Source organism: Oncorhynchus tshawytscha, linkage group LG16 (genome assembly GCF_018296145.1).
Source record: "Oncorhynchus tshawytscha isolate Ot180627B linkage group LG16, Otsh_v2.0, whole genome shotgun sequence".
Classification (NCBI taxonomy): domain Eukaryota; kingdom Metazoa; phylum Chordata; class Actinopteri; order Salmoniformes; family Salmonidae; genus Oncorhynchus; species Oncorhynchus tshawytscha.
The window spans coordinates 27579918-27596817 of NC_056444.1; the positions used below are offsets into that span (position 1 = coordinate 27579918).

Below are 16900 nucleotides of genomic sequence, written 5' to 3' on the forward strand. Positions count from 1 at the left end.
TGAGAGTGTGTAAGAGTGGGTGAGCATGTGTGAGAGTGAGCGTGTGTGAGAGTGAGTGTGTGTGAGAGTGAGTGAGTGAATGAGTAAGCGTGTGAGTGAGTGAGTGTGTGTCTGAGGTAGTGTGTGTGTGTGAGCTGGAGTGTGTGTGACAGTGAATGAGTGAGCATGTGTGAGAGTGAGTGAGCGTGTGTGTGTGTGTGAGAGAGTGAGTGAGAGTGTGTGAGAGTGAGTGAGCATGAGTGAACATGTGTGAGAGTGTGTGAGTGAGCGTGTATGAGTGAGCATGTGTGTGTGTGTGAGTGAGAGTGTGTGAGAGTGAGTGAGTGAGCATGTGAGTGTGAGAGCGTGTGTGAGTGTATGTGAGTGTGTGTGAGAGCAAGTGTGTGTGAGAGTGAGTGAATGTGTGAGTGAGCGTGTGTGAGAGTGAGTGAGCGTGTGTGTGTGTGTGAGAGTGAGTGAGCATTTGTGAGAGTAAGCAAACGTGAGTGAGCGTGTGCGAGAGTGTGTGAGCGAGCGTATGTGAGTGAGCATGTGTGAGTGTGTGTGAGAGCGAGTGTGTGTGAGAACAAGTGTGTGTGAGAGCGAGTGTGTGAGTGAGTGAGTGAGCGTGTGAGCGTGTGTGTGTGTGTGTGTGTGTGTGTGTGAGGGAGTGTGTGTGTGTGTGAGTGTGAGTGAGCATGTGTGAGAGTGAGTGAGTGAGCATGTATGAGAGTGAGTGTGTGAGTGAGCTTGAGTGAGTGAGAGTGTGTGAGCGTGAGTGAGCGTGTGTGAGAGTGGGTGAGAGTGTGAGTGTGTGTGAGCGTGTGTGAGCGTGAGTGAGCGTGAGTGAGAGTGAGCGAGCGTGTGTGAGAGTGAGTGAGTGAGTGATGTGAGAGTGAGTGAGTGAGCATGTGTGAGCGTGTGAGTGAGCATGTGTGTGTGTGAGTGAGTGAGCGTGTGTGTGAGTGAGGGAGCGTGTGAGTGAGCTTGTGTGTGAGTGAGTGAGCGTGTGTGTGTGTGAGTGAGCGTGTGTGTGAGTGAGCATGTGTGAGACTGAGTGAGCGTGTGTGAGAGTGAGTGAGCGAGTGAACGTATGAGTGAGCGTGTGTGTGTGTGAGAGTGAGTGAGCGTGTGTGAGAGTGAGCGAGCGGGAGTGAGCGTGTGTGAGAGTGTGTGAGTGAGCGTGTATGAATGAGCATGTGTGTGAGTGAGTGTGTGTGAGAGTGAGTGAGTGAGCATGTGAGTGTGAGAGCGTGTGTGAGTGTATGTGAGTGTGTGTGTGTGTGAGTGAGTGTGTGTGAGAGCGAGTGTGTGTGAGAGCGAGTGAATGTGTGAGTGAGCGTGTGTGAGAGTGATAGAGTGAGTGAGCATGTATGAGAGTGAGTGTGTGAGTGAGCGTGAGTGAGTGAGCGTGTGTGAGAGTGGGTGAGAGTGTGAGTGTGTGTGAGTGTGTGTGAGTTAATGTGAGTTAATTTCCGAAGGCACCCACATCTCAGGCAATTTCCACCTGGCCTAGAAGCAGCCCGGTGCTGTGTGCTATATAAGACAAATTGTCCCCAACGCCCATGGGAGCTGTCTGTCTGTCTCTGTCTCTGTCTCTCTCTCTCTCGGTCTCTCTCTCTCTCAATTCAATTCAATTAAATTCAATTCAAGGGCTTTATTGGCATGGGAAACATGTGTTAACATTGCCAAAGCAAGTGAGGTAGACAGCATACAAAGTGAATATATAAAGTGAAAAACAACAAAAATTAACAGTAAACATTACACATACAGAAGTTTCAAAACAGTAAAGACATTACAAATGTCATATTATATATATATATACAGTGTTCTAACAATGTACAAATGGCTAAAGGACACAAGATAAAATAAATAAGCATAAATATGGGTTGTATTTACAATGGTGTTTGTTCTTCACTGGTTGCCCTTTTCTCGTGGCAACAGGTCACAAATCTTGCTGCTGTGATGGCACACTGTGGAATTTCACCCAGTAGATATGGGAGTTTTTCAAAATTGGATTTGTTTTCGAATTCTTTGTGGATCTGTGTAATCTGAGGGAAATATGTCTCTCTAATATGGTCATACATTGGGCAGGAGGTTAGGAAGTGCAGCTCAGTTTCCACCTCATTTTGTGGGCAGTGAGCACATAGCCTGTCTTCTCTTGAGAGCCATGTCTGCCTACGGCGGCCTTTCTCAATAGCAAGGCTATGCTCACTGAGTCTGTACATAGTCAAGGCTTTCCTTAATTTTGGGTCAGTCACAGTGGTCAGGTATTCTGCCGCTGTGTACTCTCTGTGTAGGGCCAAATAGCATTCTAGTTTGCTCTGTTTTTTTGTTAATTCTTTCCAATGTGTTAAGTAGTTATCTTTTTGTTTTCTCATGATTTGGTTGGGTCTAATTGTGCTGCTGTCCTGGGGCTCTGTAGTGTGTGTTTGTGTTTGTGAACAGAGCCCCAGGACCAGCTTGCTTAGGGGACTCTTCTCCAGGTTCATCTCTCTGTAGGTGATGGCTTTGTTATGGAAGGTTTGTGAATCGCTTCCTTTTAGGTGGTTGTAGAATTTAACAGCTCTTTTCTGGATTTTGATAATTAGTGGGTATCGGCCTAATTCTGCTCTGCATGCATTATTTGGTGTTCTACGTTGTACACGGAGGATATTTTTGCAGAATTCTGCGTGCAGAGTCTCAATTTGGTGTTTGTCCCATTTTGTGAAGTCTTGGTTGGTGAGCGGACCCCAGACCTCACAACCATAAAGGGCAATGGGCTCTATGACTGATTCAAGTATTTTTAGCCAGATCCTAATTGGTATGTTGAAATTTATGTTTCTTTTGATGGCATAGAATGCCCTTCTTGCCTTGTCTCTCAGATCGTTCACAGCTTTGTGGAAGTTACCTGTGGTGCTGATGTTTAGGCCAAGGTATGTATAGTTTTTTGTGTGCTCTAGGGCAACAGTGTCTAGATGGAATTTGTATTTGTGGTCCTGGTGACTGGACCTTTTTGGAACACCATTATTTTGGTCTTACTGAGATTTACTGTCAGGGCCCAGGTCTGACAGAATCTGTGCATAAGATCTAGGTGCTGCTGTAGGCCCTCCTTGGTTGGTGACAGAAGCACCAGATCATCAGCAAACAGCAGACATTTGACTTCGGATTCTAGCAGGGGAGGCCGGGTGCTGCAGACTTTTCTAGTGCCCTCGCCAATTCGTTGATATATATGTTGAAGAGGGTGGGGCTTAAGCTGCATCCCTGTCTAACCCCACGACCCTGTGTGAAGAAATGTGTGTGTTTTTTGCCAATTTTAACCGCACACTTGTTGTTTGTGTACATGGATTTTATAATGTCGTATGTTTTACCCCCAACACCACTTTCCATCAGTTTGTATAGCAGACCCCCATGCCAGATTGAGGCGAAGGCTTTTTTGAAATCAACAAAGCATGAGAAGACTTTGCCTTTGTTTTGGTTTGTTTGATTGTCAATTAGGGTGTGCAGGGTGAATACATGGTCTGTTGTACGGTAATTTGGTAAAAAGCCAATTTGACATTTGCTCAGTACATTGAGGAAATGTATGAGTCTGCTGTTAATAATAATGCAGAGGATTTTCCCAAGGTTACTGTTGACACATATTCCACGGTAGTTATTGGGGTCAAATTTGTCTCCACTTTTGTGGATTGGGGTGATCAGTCCTTGGTTCCAAATATTGGGGAAGATGCCAGAGCTAAGTATGATGTTAAAGAGTTTTAGTATAGCCAATTGGAATGTTGTCTGTATATTTGATCATTTCATTGAGGATACCATCAACACCACAGGCCTTTTTGGGTTGGAGGGTTTTTATTTTGTCCTGTAACTCTTTCAATGTAATTGGAGAATCCAGTGGGTTCTGGTAGTCTTTAATAGTTGATTCTAAGATCTGTGTTTGATCATGTATATGTTTTTGCTCTTTATTCTTTGTTATAGAGCCAAAGAGATTGGAGAAGTGGTTTACCCATACATCTCCATTTTGGATAGATAATTCTTCGTGTTGTTGTTTGTTTAGTGTTTTCCAATTTTCCCAGAAGTGGTTAGAGTCTATGGATTCTTCAATTGCATTGAGCTGATTTCTGACATGCTGTTCCTTCTTTTTCCGTAGTGTATTTCTGTATTGTTTTAGTGATTCACCATAGTGAAGGCGTAGACTCAGGTTTTCCGGGTCTCTATGTTTTTGGTTGGACAGGTTTCTCAATTTCTTTCTTAGATTTTTGCATTCTTCATCAAACCATTTGTCATTATTGTTAATTTTCTTCGGTTTTCTATTTGAGATTTTTAGATTTGATAGGGAAGCTGAGAGGTCAAATATACTGTTAAGATTTTCTACTGCCAAGTTTACACCTTCACTATTACAGTGGAACGTTTTACCCAGGAAATTGTCTAAGAGGGATTGAATTTGTTGTTGCCTAATTGTTTTTGGTAGGTTTCCAAACTGCATTCCTTCCATCTATAGCATTTCTTAATGTTACTCAGTTCCTTTGGCTTTGATGCCTCATGATTGAGTATTGCTCTGTTTAAGTAGACTGTGATTTTGCTGTGGTCTGATAGGGGTGTCAGTGGGCTGACTGTGAACGCTCTGAGAGACTCTGGGTTGAGGTCAGTGATAAAGTAGTCTACAGTACTACTGCCAAGAGATGAGCTATAGGTGTACCTACCATAGGAGTCCCCTCGAAGCCTACCGTTGACTATGTACATACCCAGCGTGCGACAGAGCTGCAGGAGTTGTGACCCGTTTTTGTTGGTTATGTTGTCATAGTTGTGCCTAGGGGGGCATATGGGGGAGGGAATGCTGTCACCTCCAGGCAGGTGTTTGTCCCCCTGTGTGCTGAGGGTGTCAGGTTCTTGTCCGGTTCTGGCATTTAGGTCACCACAGACTAGTACATGTCCCTGGGCCTGGAAATTATTGATTTCCCCCTCCAGGATGGAGAAGCTGTCTTCATTAAAATATGGGGATTCTAGTGGGGGATATAGGTAGCACACAGGAGGACATTTTTCTCTGTTAGGATAATTTCTTTTTGAATTTCTAGCCAAATGTAGAATGTTCCTGTTTTGATTAATTTAATGGAGTGAGTTAGGTCTGCTCTATACCAAATTAGCATACCCCCTGAGTCCCTTCCCTGTTTCACACCTGGTAGTTTGGTGGATGGGACTACCAGCTCTCTGTAACCTAGAGGGCAACCAGTGGGTCCATCTCCTCTATACCAGGTTTCTTGCAGGATGACAATGTCTGTATTACCGATTTCTTTGGTGAAGTCCGGGTTTCTGCTCTTTAGGCTAAAGGCAGATGACCTCAGGCCTTGGATATTCCAGGATAATATAGTGAAGGCTTTTTGTTCCATAGAGTGTCCAATGTTGTTGGTCGTGGTTTAGCCTCAGGCCAGTAAGTGTGAGCAGAGCCTGCTGAGCATCTGGTACATGCCATTGGCTTGGGCGAGTGTGAGAGTGGGGGTTGGGACTGTTTGCCCGCTCACTACCTGGGCGTATGTGTGGCTTCCATGTTGAGGCCCTCTTTGCGGGGGTGGGGTGCATGGGGTGGGCAGGAGTGGCATAGGTCTGATCTGAGGGGGCCCTAAATGGAGTGTGGGCATGGTTGACGTGGGGGTGTTGATTGGTTGGGGTGGGGGTGTGGATGTGTCTGGGTGTACTGTGGTCTGGATGTAATTCCTCTTGGCGTGGGTCCTCTATGTGTAGGTCCAGGGGGAGGTCCTGCAGATCTGGGAGGGTGTCTCGCTGGTCTGGGTGGGGTGTCTATTGATCTGTTGCTCCTGTGTGGAGTGTTGGGGATACGTTTGAGAGCGATGTCCTTTAGAGTCCGGGCAAAGGTGGGCACTGCTGCCTTGTAGAGGTGGACCTGGTCATAGAGGCTGTTCAAGTCCAGGGTGGAGTGGTGGGCCAGGAAACGTTTGGTTTTGAGGCACAGTCACGGGAAATACTTGCATTTACCCGCTGTATTGTGGCGGGGTGGAAGTCTTTTCGTGGTAGCAGGGTGGAGATAACCACTTGTGCGTTGGGGAAAGTAGAAGAAGCCTTTTCAATCACTCCCTTCAGTGCTGTGGCCACTCTTTCCTGCTGTGCTCTCAGGTCGTTTGTGCCTGTGTGTATTATTATGTGGCTGGGTGAGCCTAGTTTGGCCTCAGACAGAAGGTCTAGGGCGCGCTGGGTGTTTGGACACCAGAGTTTAGACACACTGTGTTTGGGAAAAAGTTTTTTCTTCTATATATTTCCCATTTGAGTCCATAAGTAGTACAATCTGTGTCTTGTGTTTGTCCTCAGTGGGTGTGGGGGGGTTGTCAGAAGGGCTATCAGGGTGGCTGACAGGGGGGGTGCTCAGAGGGGGTGAGAGCCTCTGGGCTTGGGGTTCTTCATTTGTCTGTTGTGCTGTGATGTCGACTCTATGGTCAGGGTCTGGTGTGGACTGTTCTGCTGTGGTGTCGACTCTATGGTCAGGGTCTGGTGTGGACTGTTCTGCTGTGGTGTCGAGACTTTTGTTGGGTGCTGAGGTGGGCTGTTCTGCTGGCTTCTCTGTGGGGGTGGCCACCTCTCTAGTGGGTTGTTCTCTGTCACACGCCGTCCCCCTCAACTTCTCCTCCATCCCCCTCACCCTCTCCTCCATCCCCCTCAACCTCTCCTCCTCCAGCAGTCTGATACTCTCCTCTAGTGCTCTGTTCTGCTCCTCTTTCTCCTGTTGTATTTGTCTCACCACTGTCCAAAGTGCAGATATGTCTCTGTCCACCTCCAGCTCTCCGGGTCTGGTTAAGGGGCTGTTGTTGTGCTGGACTGTTGTCTGGGTCTGTGCTGACTGAAGTGTAATCACCTGCTGTTCCAGCTCCACCTGCCTTATCTCCAGCTGGGTGAATTTGTCCTTCATTTCAATGAGGGAGTGGTAATCTGTGCTGGGAGGTTGACCCTCCGCTGGGGGTTGCTCATCTGTGGGGTTACATAATGAAGAGGTCTGGTCTGATCCTCTCGGGGTGGGGGTATCTTTATCAAGGGAGAGTTTCTCCTGCTGAGCTAATTCTTTGATTAGGTGAAAGTCCAGCTGAAACTGTTTGTGGTTACGCTGTACCATCACTGTTCCGGACTTATAGATATTTATATTACTTAACTCAGAGTCCTCGTTGTCAAGTATTCTGAGTTTCCACCCCTCGTTATTCCCCCCTCTCGTAACAGAGGGGTAGTGTGCTAATATAGCACTGTGCCATGCCAGGGGATGGTTTGTGTGGAAGATAAGGTTGCTGATGTTCCCATTTTTGTAATAGTCAACAAAAAGTGTCTCTTGATTTTCCATAAGGAGCTTCATTTTGTACTCTTTTCTTGACTTATCATTCTTTACATGCACAGGGTACTGTATTTTAATTACCTCTGAACAGCGGGAGGGAGCTTCTAAGGCCTCTCCATTTGGTTGGGGTAGACTGTGTGACTCTCCTGCCATTGTTGGGCTAATGAGCTTTGACACCTCTCACTTGACACGTCAGTGCTATTTGAAGCTGTATCAAGTCAGTTCCAGGTTGGATGGTGTTTTCAGGTTTCTGTTGTTTTCCAGAGAATTTGCTGTATAGAGAAACAAATCTTGGTAGTTGTGAACCTTCCAGGTGATTCCGTAATTCCGTCCAAAATCAGGTTGTAGGTTTTAAGTTTTGATTTGAAGTAGGGGTTATGTTGTAGAGGGTAGAATCCAGTATGTGTTCCTGACAAAAAATCTAAGTTTATCTAACTCCTAATCTATCTTTTTTAAAGAAAATGCTGAAAAATGCAGGAGCTCATCTGATTGTGACTTCCTCTCTGTCTCTCTCTCTGTCTCTCTCTCTCTCTCTCTGTCTCTCTCTCTCTCTCTCTCTCTCTCTCTCTCTCTCTCTCTCTCTCTCTCTCTCTCTCTCTCTCTCTCTCTCTGTCTCTGTCTCTCTCTCTCTCTCTCTCTCTCTCTCTCTCTCTCTCTGTCTCTCTCTCTCTCTCTCTCTCTCTCTGTCTCTCTCTCTCTCTCTATCTGTCTCTCTCTCTCTCTCTCTCTCTGTCTCTCTCTGTCTCTCTATCTCTCTGTCTCTCTGTCTCTCTCTGTTTCTCTCTCTCTGTCTCTCTATCTCTCTGTCTCTCTCTGTCTCTCTCTGTCTCTCTATCTCTCTGTCTCTCTCTGTCTCTCTCTGTCTCTCTATCTCTCTGTCTCTCTCTGTCTCTCTGTCTCTCTCTCTGTCTCTCTCTCTCTCTCTCTCTCTTCAGGTTTATGGTATAGGGTCTTCAGGAGTCTGTCAGTGATGTATAAATTATATTTAATCAGTCCGGTTATTTTTTTTGATGATTTTATTTGGATGCAGAGTGGTTTATTTTGGTACCCCAGTAATTCTGTCTCACAATCATATCTTTCAATTTCAGATGCTGAAATTGCCATCTCATTGTTTGGTTGGTTAAGCTGTAAATCTGGAGCTACTATGCCTAGACAGTTTATACCGGGACTGGGGGGGTGGTGGTGGTGTTATTGCTGACTCTGTCTTTGTACAGTAACTTGGTGTGTCAGCCAGGCCTGTATTTACATCTATTTCTAGATCCTCTATAAAACAGGCTCCTCACTAGTTAACACAGCCACAAAGTCTTAATTATGGCTTAACCCCGACCATTTAAAAAATGTTTCTTCCAGTAGTGGTGTGTAGGTCAAATCACAGGGGGAATCGAGCTAGAACAGAAAAAGCCATTTTTAAACCTATGTGTTGTGATAATTGTAAAAATGGTGCCAGAGAATAAGGCAGACATTTACGTGTCCCCCAACTGATTGTACCTTTTGAGAATTCATAGGCGATCGAATAAACCCCCACTACCTTCCATTCTGCTAGCAAATGTGCAATCTTTGGAGAATAAAATTGATGACCTACTTGTAAGATTAAATTACCAACGGGACATTCAAAACTGTAATATCTTATGCTTCACGGAGTCGTGGCTGAACGATGACAATATCAACATACAGCTGGCTGGTTATACACTGTATCGCCAGGATAGAACAGTGGCGTCTGGTAAGACAAGGGGTGGCGGACTATTATATCTAAGGAAGTCTCGAACTATTGCTCGCCTGAGGTAGAGTATCTCATGATAAGCCGTAGACCACACTATCTACCTAGAGAGTTCTCATCTGTATTTTTCGTAGCTGTTTTACATATCACCACAGTCAGAGGCTGGCACTAAGACAGCATTGAATGAGTTGTATTCCGCCATAAGCAAACAAGAAAACGCTCACCCAGAGGCGATGCTCCTCGTAGCCGGGGACTTCAATGCAGGGAAACTTAAATCCTTTTTAACAAATTTCTGTCAGCATGTTAATTGTGCAAACAGAGAAAAAAAAACTTCCTGATTCCTGCTTACAAGCATAAATTAAAGCAGGAAGCACCAGTGACTAGATCAATAAAAAAGTGGTCAGAGGAAGCAGATGCTAAGCTACAGGATTGTTTTGCTCGCACAGACTGGAATATGTTCCGGGATCCCTCCGATGGCATTGAGGAGTATACCACATCTGTCATTGGCTTCATAAAAAAGTGCATTGATGACATTGTCTCCACAGTGACCGTACGTACATACCCCAACCAGAAACCATGGATTACAGGCAACATCCGCACTGAGCTTAAGGGTAGAGCTGCCACTTTCAAGGAGTGGGACACTAACCCGGAAGCTTATGAGAAATGTCGCTATGCCCTCCGATGAACCATCAAACAGGCAAAGTGTCAATACAGGACTAAGATCAAATCGTACTACACTGGCTTTGACGCTCGTTGGATGTGGCATGGTTTGCAAACAATTACAGCCTACAAAGGGAAGCACAGCTGAGTGCTGCCCAATGACACAAGCCTACCTTCTATACTCACTTCAAAGCAAATAACACTGAACCATGCGTGAGACCCCCAGCTGTTACGAAAGACTGTGTGATCACGCTCTCCGCAGCCAATGTGAGTAAGACGTTTAAAAAGGTCAACATTCCATACTCCACACTAGCCTTTCCCACCTCAACTGCTCTGCCTGCGGCTATGGAACCCTGACCTTTTCACCGGACGTGCTACCTTGTCCCAGTCCTGCTGTTTTCAACTCTCTCTCTCTACCGCACCTGCTGTCTTTAACTCTGAATGATCGGCTATGAAAAGCCAACTGACAATTTACTCCTGAGGTGCCGACCTGTTGCACCCTCTGCAACCACTGTGATTATTATTATTTGACCCTGCTGGTCATCTATGAACGTTTGAACATCTTGGCCAAGGTTGTTACTTTTATTTCTTATTCTAATCCATATTTTTTTAACCTTCATTGTTGGTTAGGGGCTCATAAGCAAACATTTCACTGTTGTATTTGACGTATGTGACTAGTACAATTTGAATTGCTTTGTTTGGCATATAAACTGTTAGTTCATATGCCTTGCCACTGTGATATATAGGCCTAATGCCAAGACAATAAGAAGACAAAGTGGCAGAATAAATTCAATCACACCTTTGTTTCATCACAAAATCAGAGAGCAACATCTGTCCGGTGAAGTCCACAAAACTTATTGCATGTAACAAACAGTTACAGCATGGTCAAGCAAGTTAATGTTTCCAACATTTTAACTAAACAACTATTGATTTAGAGTTACCTCAAGTTGCAAAGAAAACAGTTGCTGCCTCCACTATTCCAGCACCATTTCAACTTCAACATTATCTAATCACCTATGCTTAGTCTAATACAGTGACAACTAAAAGATACGAAAAATGATTTAGTCCAATCATCATAAGCTAAATATGATGTGGCTGGCCCTGGTACTGATTTCTGTGTGTGTGCAAGTAGAAAAGACATGTTGTCTCACCCTACTTATAGAGAAATACCAATGCCGTCCTCTTTCATGTTGCCTAAACAGTCTATGACTCTTGTCATACAGTACATGCTTTTTAGTTTTTGTTGTCCTAGGCTACCTGGCTAAAATTCTTGCTCACTAGCCTAACTTCCTTTCATGGGCAACGAAGTGCCAGGCCAGCTAGTTAATATTAGCGAGCCAACTACACGTAGCTACATGTTGAACTTCAATCCTCTCAGGCCAGGGGCACAATGTATACATTTATGCTTGGCTTCCAGTGTGATGTGATTGGTGTGAAGCCAAATCCAAACTGGCTTCCCACTTTTTTTGGCTGCGCCAGGAGCATTCACAGCTGAGCTCACTCAGTTTAGCTCAACGCTGATTAGCTATTTTCAAATAGCCAATCAAGGGGTCTGTTCTTAAGCACTTCCTGTGTTATTGAAAAGCCTTGACAGGCGGGTCAGTGTTTAGCCAGAATGAGGGCACACTTTCTGGAATGTGCCTGCCACATGGCCAAATGTTGTTTCCACTTTGTGTGCACTGTAGAACGAAGCATCTGCCTGGGTTGCTAGTGATGATGATGAAGAGGAGGGGAGTAGCGTAGGCAGCCTAAATATTTCACTTGGAGCATTAGGGGCAATTAGAAGGATGTTCTGTGCTTTTAATCTCTGATTAAATGTCATCTATTTCCTGAGTCCAGTCCATTCAGGGGGCTTACAGACCATACACCACCAAACCCATATGCACCAAATGGAAATTTAAGTTGATCAACTCAGCACAATATATGTATGGATTCGCTGTGCGATTCATAGTTGAGTTTGTTTTCACATCACTGTTAGTTTTATAGAAGATCGGAGGGTTAGTAGTGTGTAAATAATTGTGTATTCAGACCAGATCAATGGCAATTCTACTGAGGGGTCCAACCCTATTAACCTCTGTCCACTGACTGGGTGGATATCTCGGAGAAAAAAACAGCTTTAACTCAATTAAATCATTTAGGGGCTGTTTTAACTCTTTATCCATATTAACACATTTAAATCTGTTTGGCCACAGGCCAAGATTCATGCCATGTTAAAGACTGCTCTGCTAAGACATACTTAACTTACTCATAAATCAACTAGCCATCAAAACAGCAGTCTTTGTTCCCATGTCATAATAATTCCTCACACAACTCCTCCCCCTCCCCCCCATTAAGATGTTTTATGTTAAGTAGACGATGATGATCAAACCCCTCTCTCTCTCTTAGTCTTCTACCCCTGGGAACCATTCAAACCCACATTCTCTTGCTCCCACTGGGCTTCTCAATACACTAGCCATTTGTTTTGCTGTGAGGAGATGCTGTCCTTCACTGTTGACTGTCTGAATGAGCCTATAAATGCCATTAGGCAACTAACTCCCGTATTGAATATTCATGTCTGTTGTTCACAACCACTGTGGTGAATTTGGATGTCTTATTTTCCATGCAAAAACTCAATTGTACCATTTATGGAGTGGCATGTTGGTTAGTATTGCTTACTTACTTACTGGTTAATAATAAGGCAAACATAAAGACTGGTTAACTAGGCTATACTTAGGACTACACAGTAGTGTGTAGGTTTGTTCTGTTTGCATCTTCTGAAATCCCCTGGCTACGTGTGGTACCCCAGACTGTGACATATATTTAACAATAAGACAAGAGGGGGTGTGGTATATGGCCAATATACCACGACTAAGGGCTGTTCTAATGCACAACGCATCACGCAGTGCCTGGACACAGCCCTTAGCTGTGGTATACAGTGCCTTGCGAAAGTATTCGGCCCCCTTGAACTTTGCGACCTTTTGCCACATTTCAGGCTTCAAACATAAAGATATAAAACTGTATTTTTTTGTGAAGAATCAACAACAAGTGGGACACAATCATGAAGTGGAACGACATTTATTGGATATTTCAAACTTTTTTAACAAATCAAAAACTGAAAAATTGGGCGTGCAAAATTATTCAGCCCCCTTAAGTTAATACTTTGTAGCGCCACCTTTTGCTGCGATTACAGCTGTAAGTCGCTTGGGGTATGTCTCTATCAGTTTTGCACATCGAGAGACTGAAATTTTTTCCCATTCCTCCTTGCAAAACAGCTCGAGCTCAGTGAGGTTGGATGGAGAGCATTTGTGAACAGCAGTTTCAGTTCTTTCCACAGATTCTCAATTGGATTCAGGTCTGGACTTTGACTTGGCCATTCTAACACCTGGATATGTTTATTTTTGAACCATTCCATTGTAGATTTTGCTTTATGTTTTGGATCATTGTCTTGTTGGAAGACAAATCTCCGTCCCAGTCTCAGGTCTTTTGCAGACTCCATCAGGTTTTCTTCCAGAATGGTCCTGTATTTGGCTCCATCCATCTTCCCATCAATTTTAACCATCTTCCCTGTCCCTGCTGAAGAAAAGCAGGCCCAAACCATGATGCTGCCACCACCATGTTTGACAGTGGGGATGGTGTATTCAGGGTGATGAGCTGTGTTGCTCTTACGCCAAACATAACGTTTTGCATTGTTGCCAAAAAGTTCAATTTTGGTTTCATCTGACCAGAGCACCTTCTTCCACATGTTTGGTGTGTCTCCCAGGTGGCTTGTGGCAAACTTTAAACGACACTTTTTATGGATATCTTTAAGAAATTGCTTTCTTCTTGCCACTCTTCCATAAAGGCCAGATTTGTGCAATATACGACTGATTGTTGTCCTATGGACAGAGTCTTCCACCTCAGCTGTAGATCTCTGCAGTTCATCCAGAGTGATCATGGGCCTCTTGGCTGCATCTCTGATCAGTCTTCTCCTTGTATGAGCTGAAAGTTTAGAGGGACGGCCAGGTCTTGGTAGATTTGCAGTGGTCTGATACTCCTTCCATTTCAATATTATCGCTTGCACAGTGCTCCTTGGGATGTTTAAAGCTTGGGAAATCTTTTTGTATCCAAATCCGGCTTTAAACTTCTTCACAACAGTATCTCGGACCTGCCTGGTGTGTTCCTTGTTCTTCATGATGCTCTCTGCGCTTTTAACGGACCTCTGAGACTATCACAGTGCAGGTGCATTTATACGGAGACTTGATTACACACAGGTGGATTGTATTTATCATCATTAGTCATTTAGGTCAACATTGGATCATTCAGAGATCCTCACTGAACTTCTGGAGAGAGTTTGCTACACTGAAAGTAAAGGGGCTGAATAATTTTGCACGCCCAATTTTTCAGTTTTTGATTTGTTAAAAAAGTTTGAAATATCCAATAATTGTCGTTCCACTTCATGATTGTGTCCCACTTGTTGTTGATTCTTCACAAAAAATACAGTTTTATATCTTTATGTTTGAAGCCTGAAATGTGGCAAAAGGTCGCAAAGTTCAAGGGGGCCGAATACTTTCGCAAGGCACTGTATTAGCTCATATACCACAAACCCCCGAGGGGCCTTATTGCTATTATAAACTGGTTACCAAGGTAATTAGAACAGTAAAAATAAATGTTTCGTCATAGCCGTGGAATCGGTCTGATATACCACGGCTGTCAGCCAGTCAACATTCAGGGCTCGACCCACCCAGTTTATAATATTGTAATAGAGTATGAATATTTATGTGACCTTTTCTTCTTTTTGTCTTTTTTACAGTCCCATAGAATCCTGTCAGAATTTCTACAAAGATTTCACGTTACAGATCGACATGTTCTTCAATGTCTTCTTCCTCCTCTACTTTGGCTTGCGGGTAAGTACTAAAGCCCTATTAACGCCACGTGCACACACACCCATCTCTCTAATGGTGGGAGCTGTATTGACATAGTACTGACTTGGTGCACTCCCAAAGCCATTGGAGAAAAAGCCAGCCTGAAACCCTCGATGAATGAATAAAGTGATAAGCTGCTTATGCAGCCACAACTCCACATGAATCACAACACTGACTATTCACAAACAACATGCTGTATGTCAGGGAAGGATGTCAGGAAAGTGATCTAGAGACAGCCCTCGCCTGAGGGTTAACATGTTTTATACAACATGTGGGTCCTGAATGCTGATTGGTTAAAACCACGTTTCAGACGGTTTCTATTCCACAAGTTACTTAAGTGATAAGGCCCTAGAAGCCGGTGTTTGGAGGATATATTGGCACATGTGTTTTTAGGCCCGAGACGAAGTCAAGTGCCGGCAAACCGTACCAATATATCCTCCAAACACCGGCTTCAAGGGGAGTATCACTTTTATTCAACGGGTTACCAACATATTCAAGCATTGATTGACATATTTTAATTGTAAAAAATATTTTGAGGAATTTATTTATACCATTTCATCCTTCCACAGGATATAGTCCTGACACAAATCTAGGGTTGCTACCCAAGCCGGCTGGTTGTTTGTTCTATTGTTTTGGTTGCGAGAGACGTGACCCCGTCGTTCAGTCTTTTTGTTCTGTATCGTTCGTTCTAAATGTTCCATTGCCATACTGGCTGGCAATGTTTTTATCCCTTGCTTGCTCGCTAGCCAACTACGGCTAACTTAGTCACGTCAAAAAGTGCAGCCAGAATAACAGCAAAGTAGCTGTATTTGCATTTGTTTAAGCTGTTTTCTAGTGACATTTATTTGGATACATCCATAACAATGAGCTAACGAGGCTTGATTCCACCTGGCATAGAAAATGTGCTCTCTCATCGGGACACTGTTGATAATAGGAGCTAGCCAACAACACAGCTAACATGATCACTTCAAACTGAAGCTGGAAAGACTGAAAACTAGCTGCACTTTCATTTGACCTTTTTTTCAATTTACATTTTCTTTGTACATATCCATAAAAAGGATGCCAGCTGGTTTCATCATTTTGACTGGCTGAGAAACGCTCCCTGCCTGCCTGTCTCGTCCCGACACCCGACATGTGCATTACTATGTGACGGCTGGAGATCCAATTTGAATATTGAAACAATGTTGCTGTCTCTCTCTCCGACATTTGCAAGGTTTATACAAATCTACGCTGTTGAAAACTAAATGTTAGTCTAAAAGAAATGTGAGATAATGTCTAGATGCTTTTTATAGTGGAGATCAAGTGTATAAATACCTGGCTGGGCTGATGAGACAGTGGATTATGCAGTCAGATGGAACAGCGTAAATAGGTATTTTAACATCGTAGCCGGTGGTAGAATAGACACTGTCTGGAACGCGGTTTTAACCAATCAGCATTCAGGATTAGACCGACCCATTGTATAACACCGGAAAAATGTATGATGTTAAAATGCCTATTTACGGCCTCCCAAGTGGCGCAAGGGTCTAAGGCACTGTATCGCACTGCTAGCTAGAGATCCTGGTTCAAGTCCAGGCTCTGTCGCACCCATGGGGCGGCGCACAATTGGCCCAGCGTCGTCTGGGTTACGGGCGGGTTTGGCCTGCCGGGATGTCCTTGTCCGATCGCTCTCTAGCGAATCCTGTTGTGGGCCGGGCACATGCACGCTGACACGGTCGCCAGGTGTACAGTGTTTCTTCCAACACATATGTGTAGCTGGCCTGAGGGTTAAGCGGGCATTGTGTCAAGAAGCAGTGCGGCATGGCTGGGTAGTGTTTTGGAGTACACACGGCTCTAGACCTTCGCCTCTCCCAAGTCCATACAGGTGTTGCAGCAATGGGACAAGACTGTAACTACCAATTGGATATCACGAAATTGGGGAGGAAAAGGAAGAAAAAAAAGCCTATTTGACTGCGCTAGTGGCTTCTGGCAACTTTTTTCTTGTTCATGATAGATTCTCTCTTATACATTATATATCATACGGTCTTATTCTAAAATGGATTAAATAAGCATTGTTTCTCATCAATCTACACACAATATCCGATAATGACAATATGAAAACAGGTTTTTAGAAAAACAGAAATACTTCATTTACATAAGTATTCAGACCCTTTGCTATGAGACTCGAAATTGAGCTCAGGTTCATCCTGTTTCCATTGATCATCCTTGAGATGTTTCTACAACTTGATTAGAGTCCACCTGTGGTAAATTCAATTGATTGGACATGATTCGGGAAAGGCTGTTTAAGGTCCCACAGTTGACAGTGCATGTCAGATCAAAACCAAGGCTTGAATTGTCCGTAGAGCTCAGAGACAGGATTGTGTCGAG

The 16900-nt window shown here is 44.1% G+C and overlaps 1 protein-coding gene across 1 annotated transcript in view; it reads left to right on the forward strand.

Annotated features, from left to right (window-relative positions):
* Positions 1 to 16900, forward strand: part of LOC112251626 (calcium-activated potassium channel subunit alpha-1-like) — a 350091-nt gene that overhangs the window by 215458 nt on the left and 117733 nt on the right. The window contains exon 4 of the mRNA XM_042299053.1: positions 14425 to 14518. Coding sequence (XP_042154987.1) covers positions 14425 to 14518 — 94 coding nt within the window. The remainder of the gene's footprint in view (positions 1 to 14424; positions 14519 to 16900) is intronic.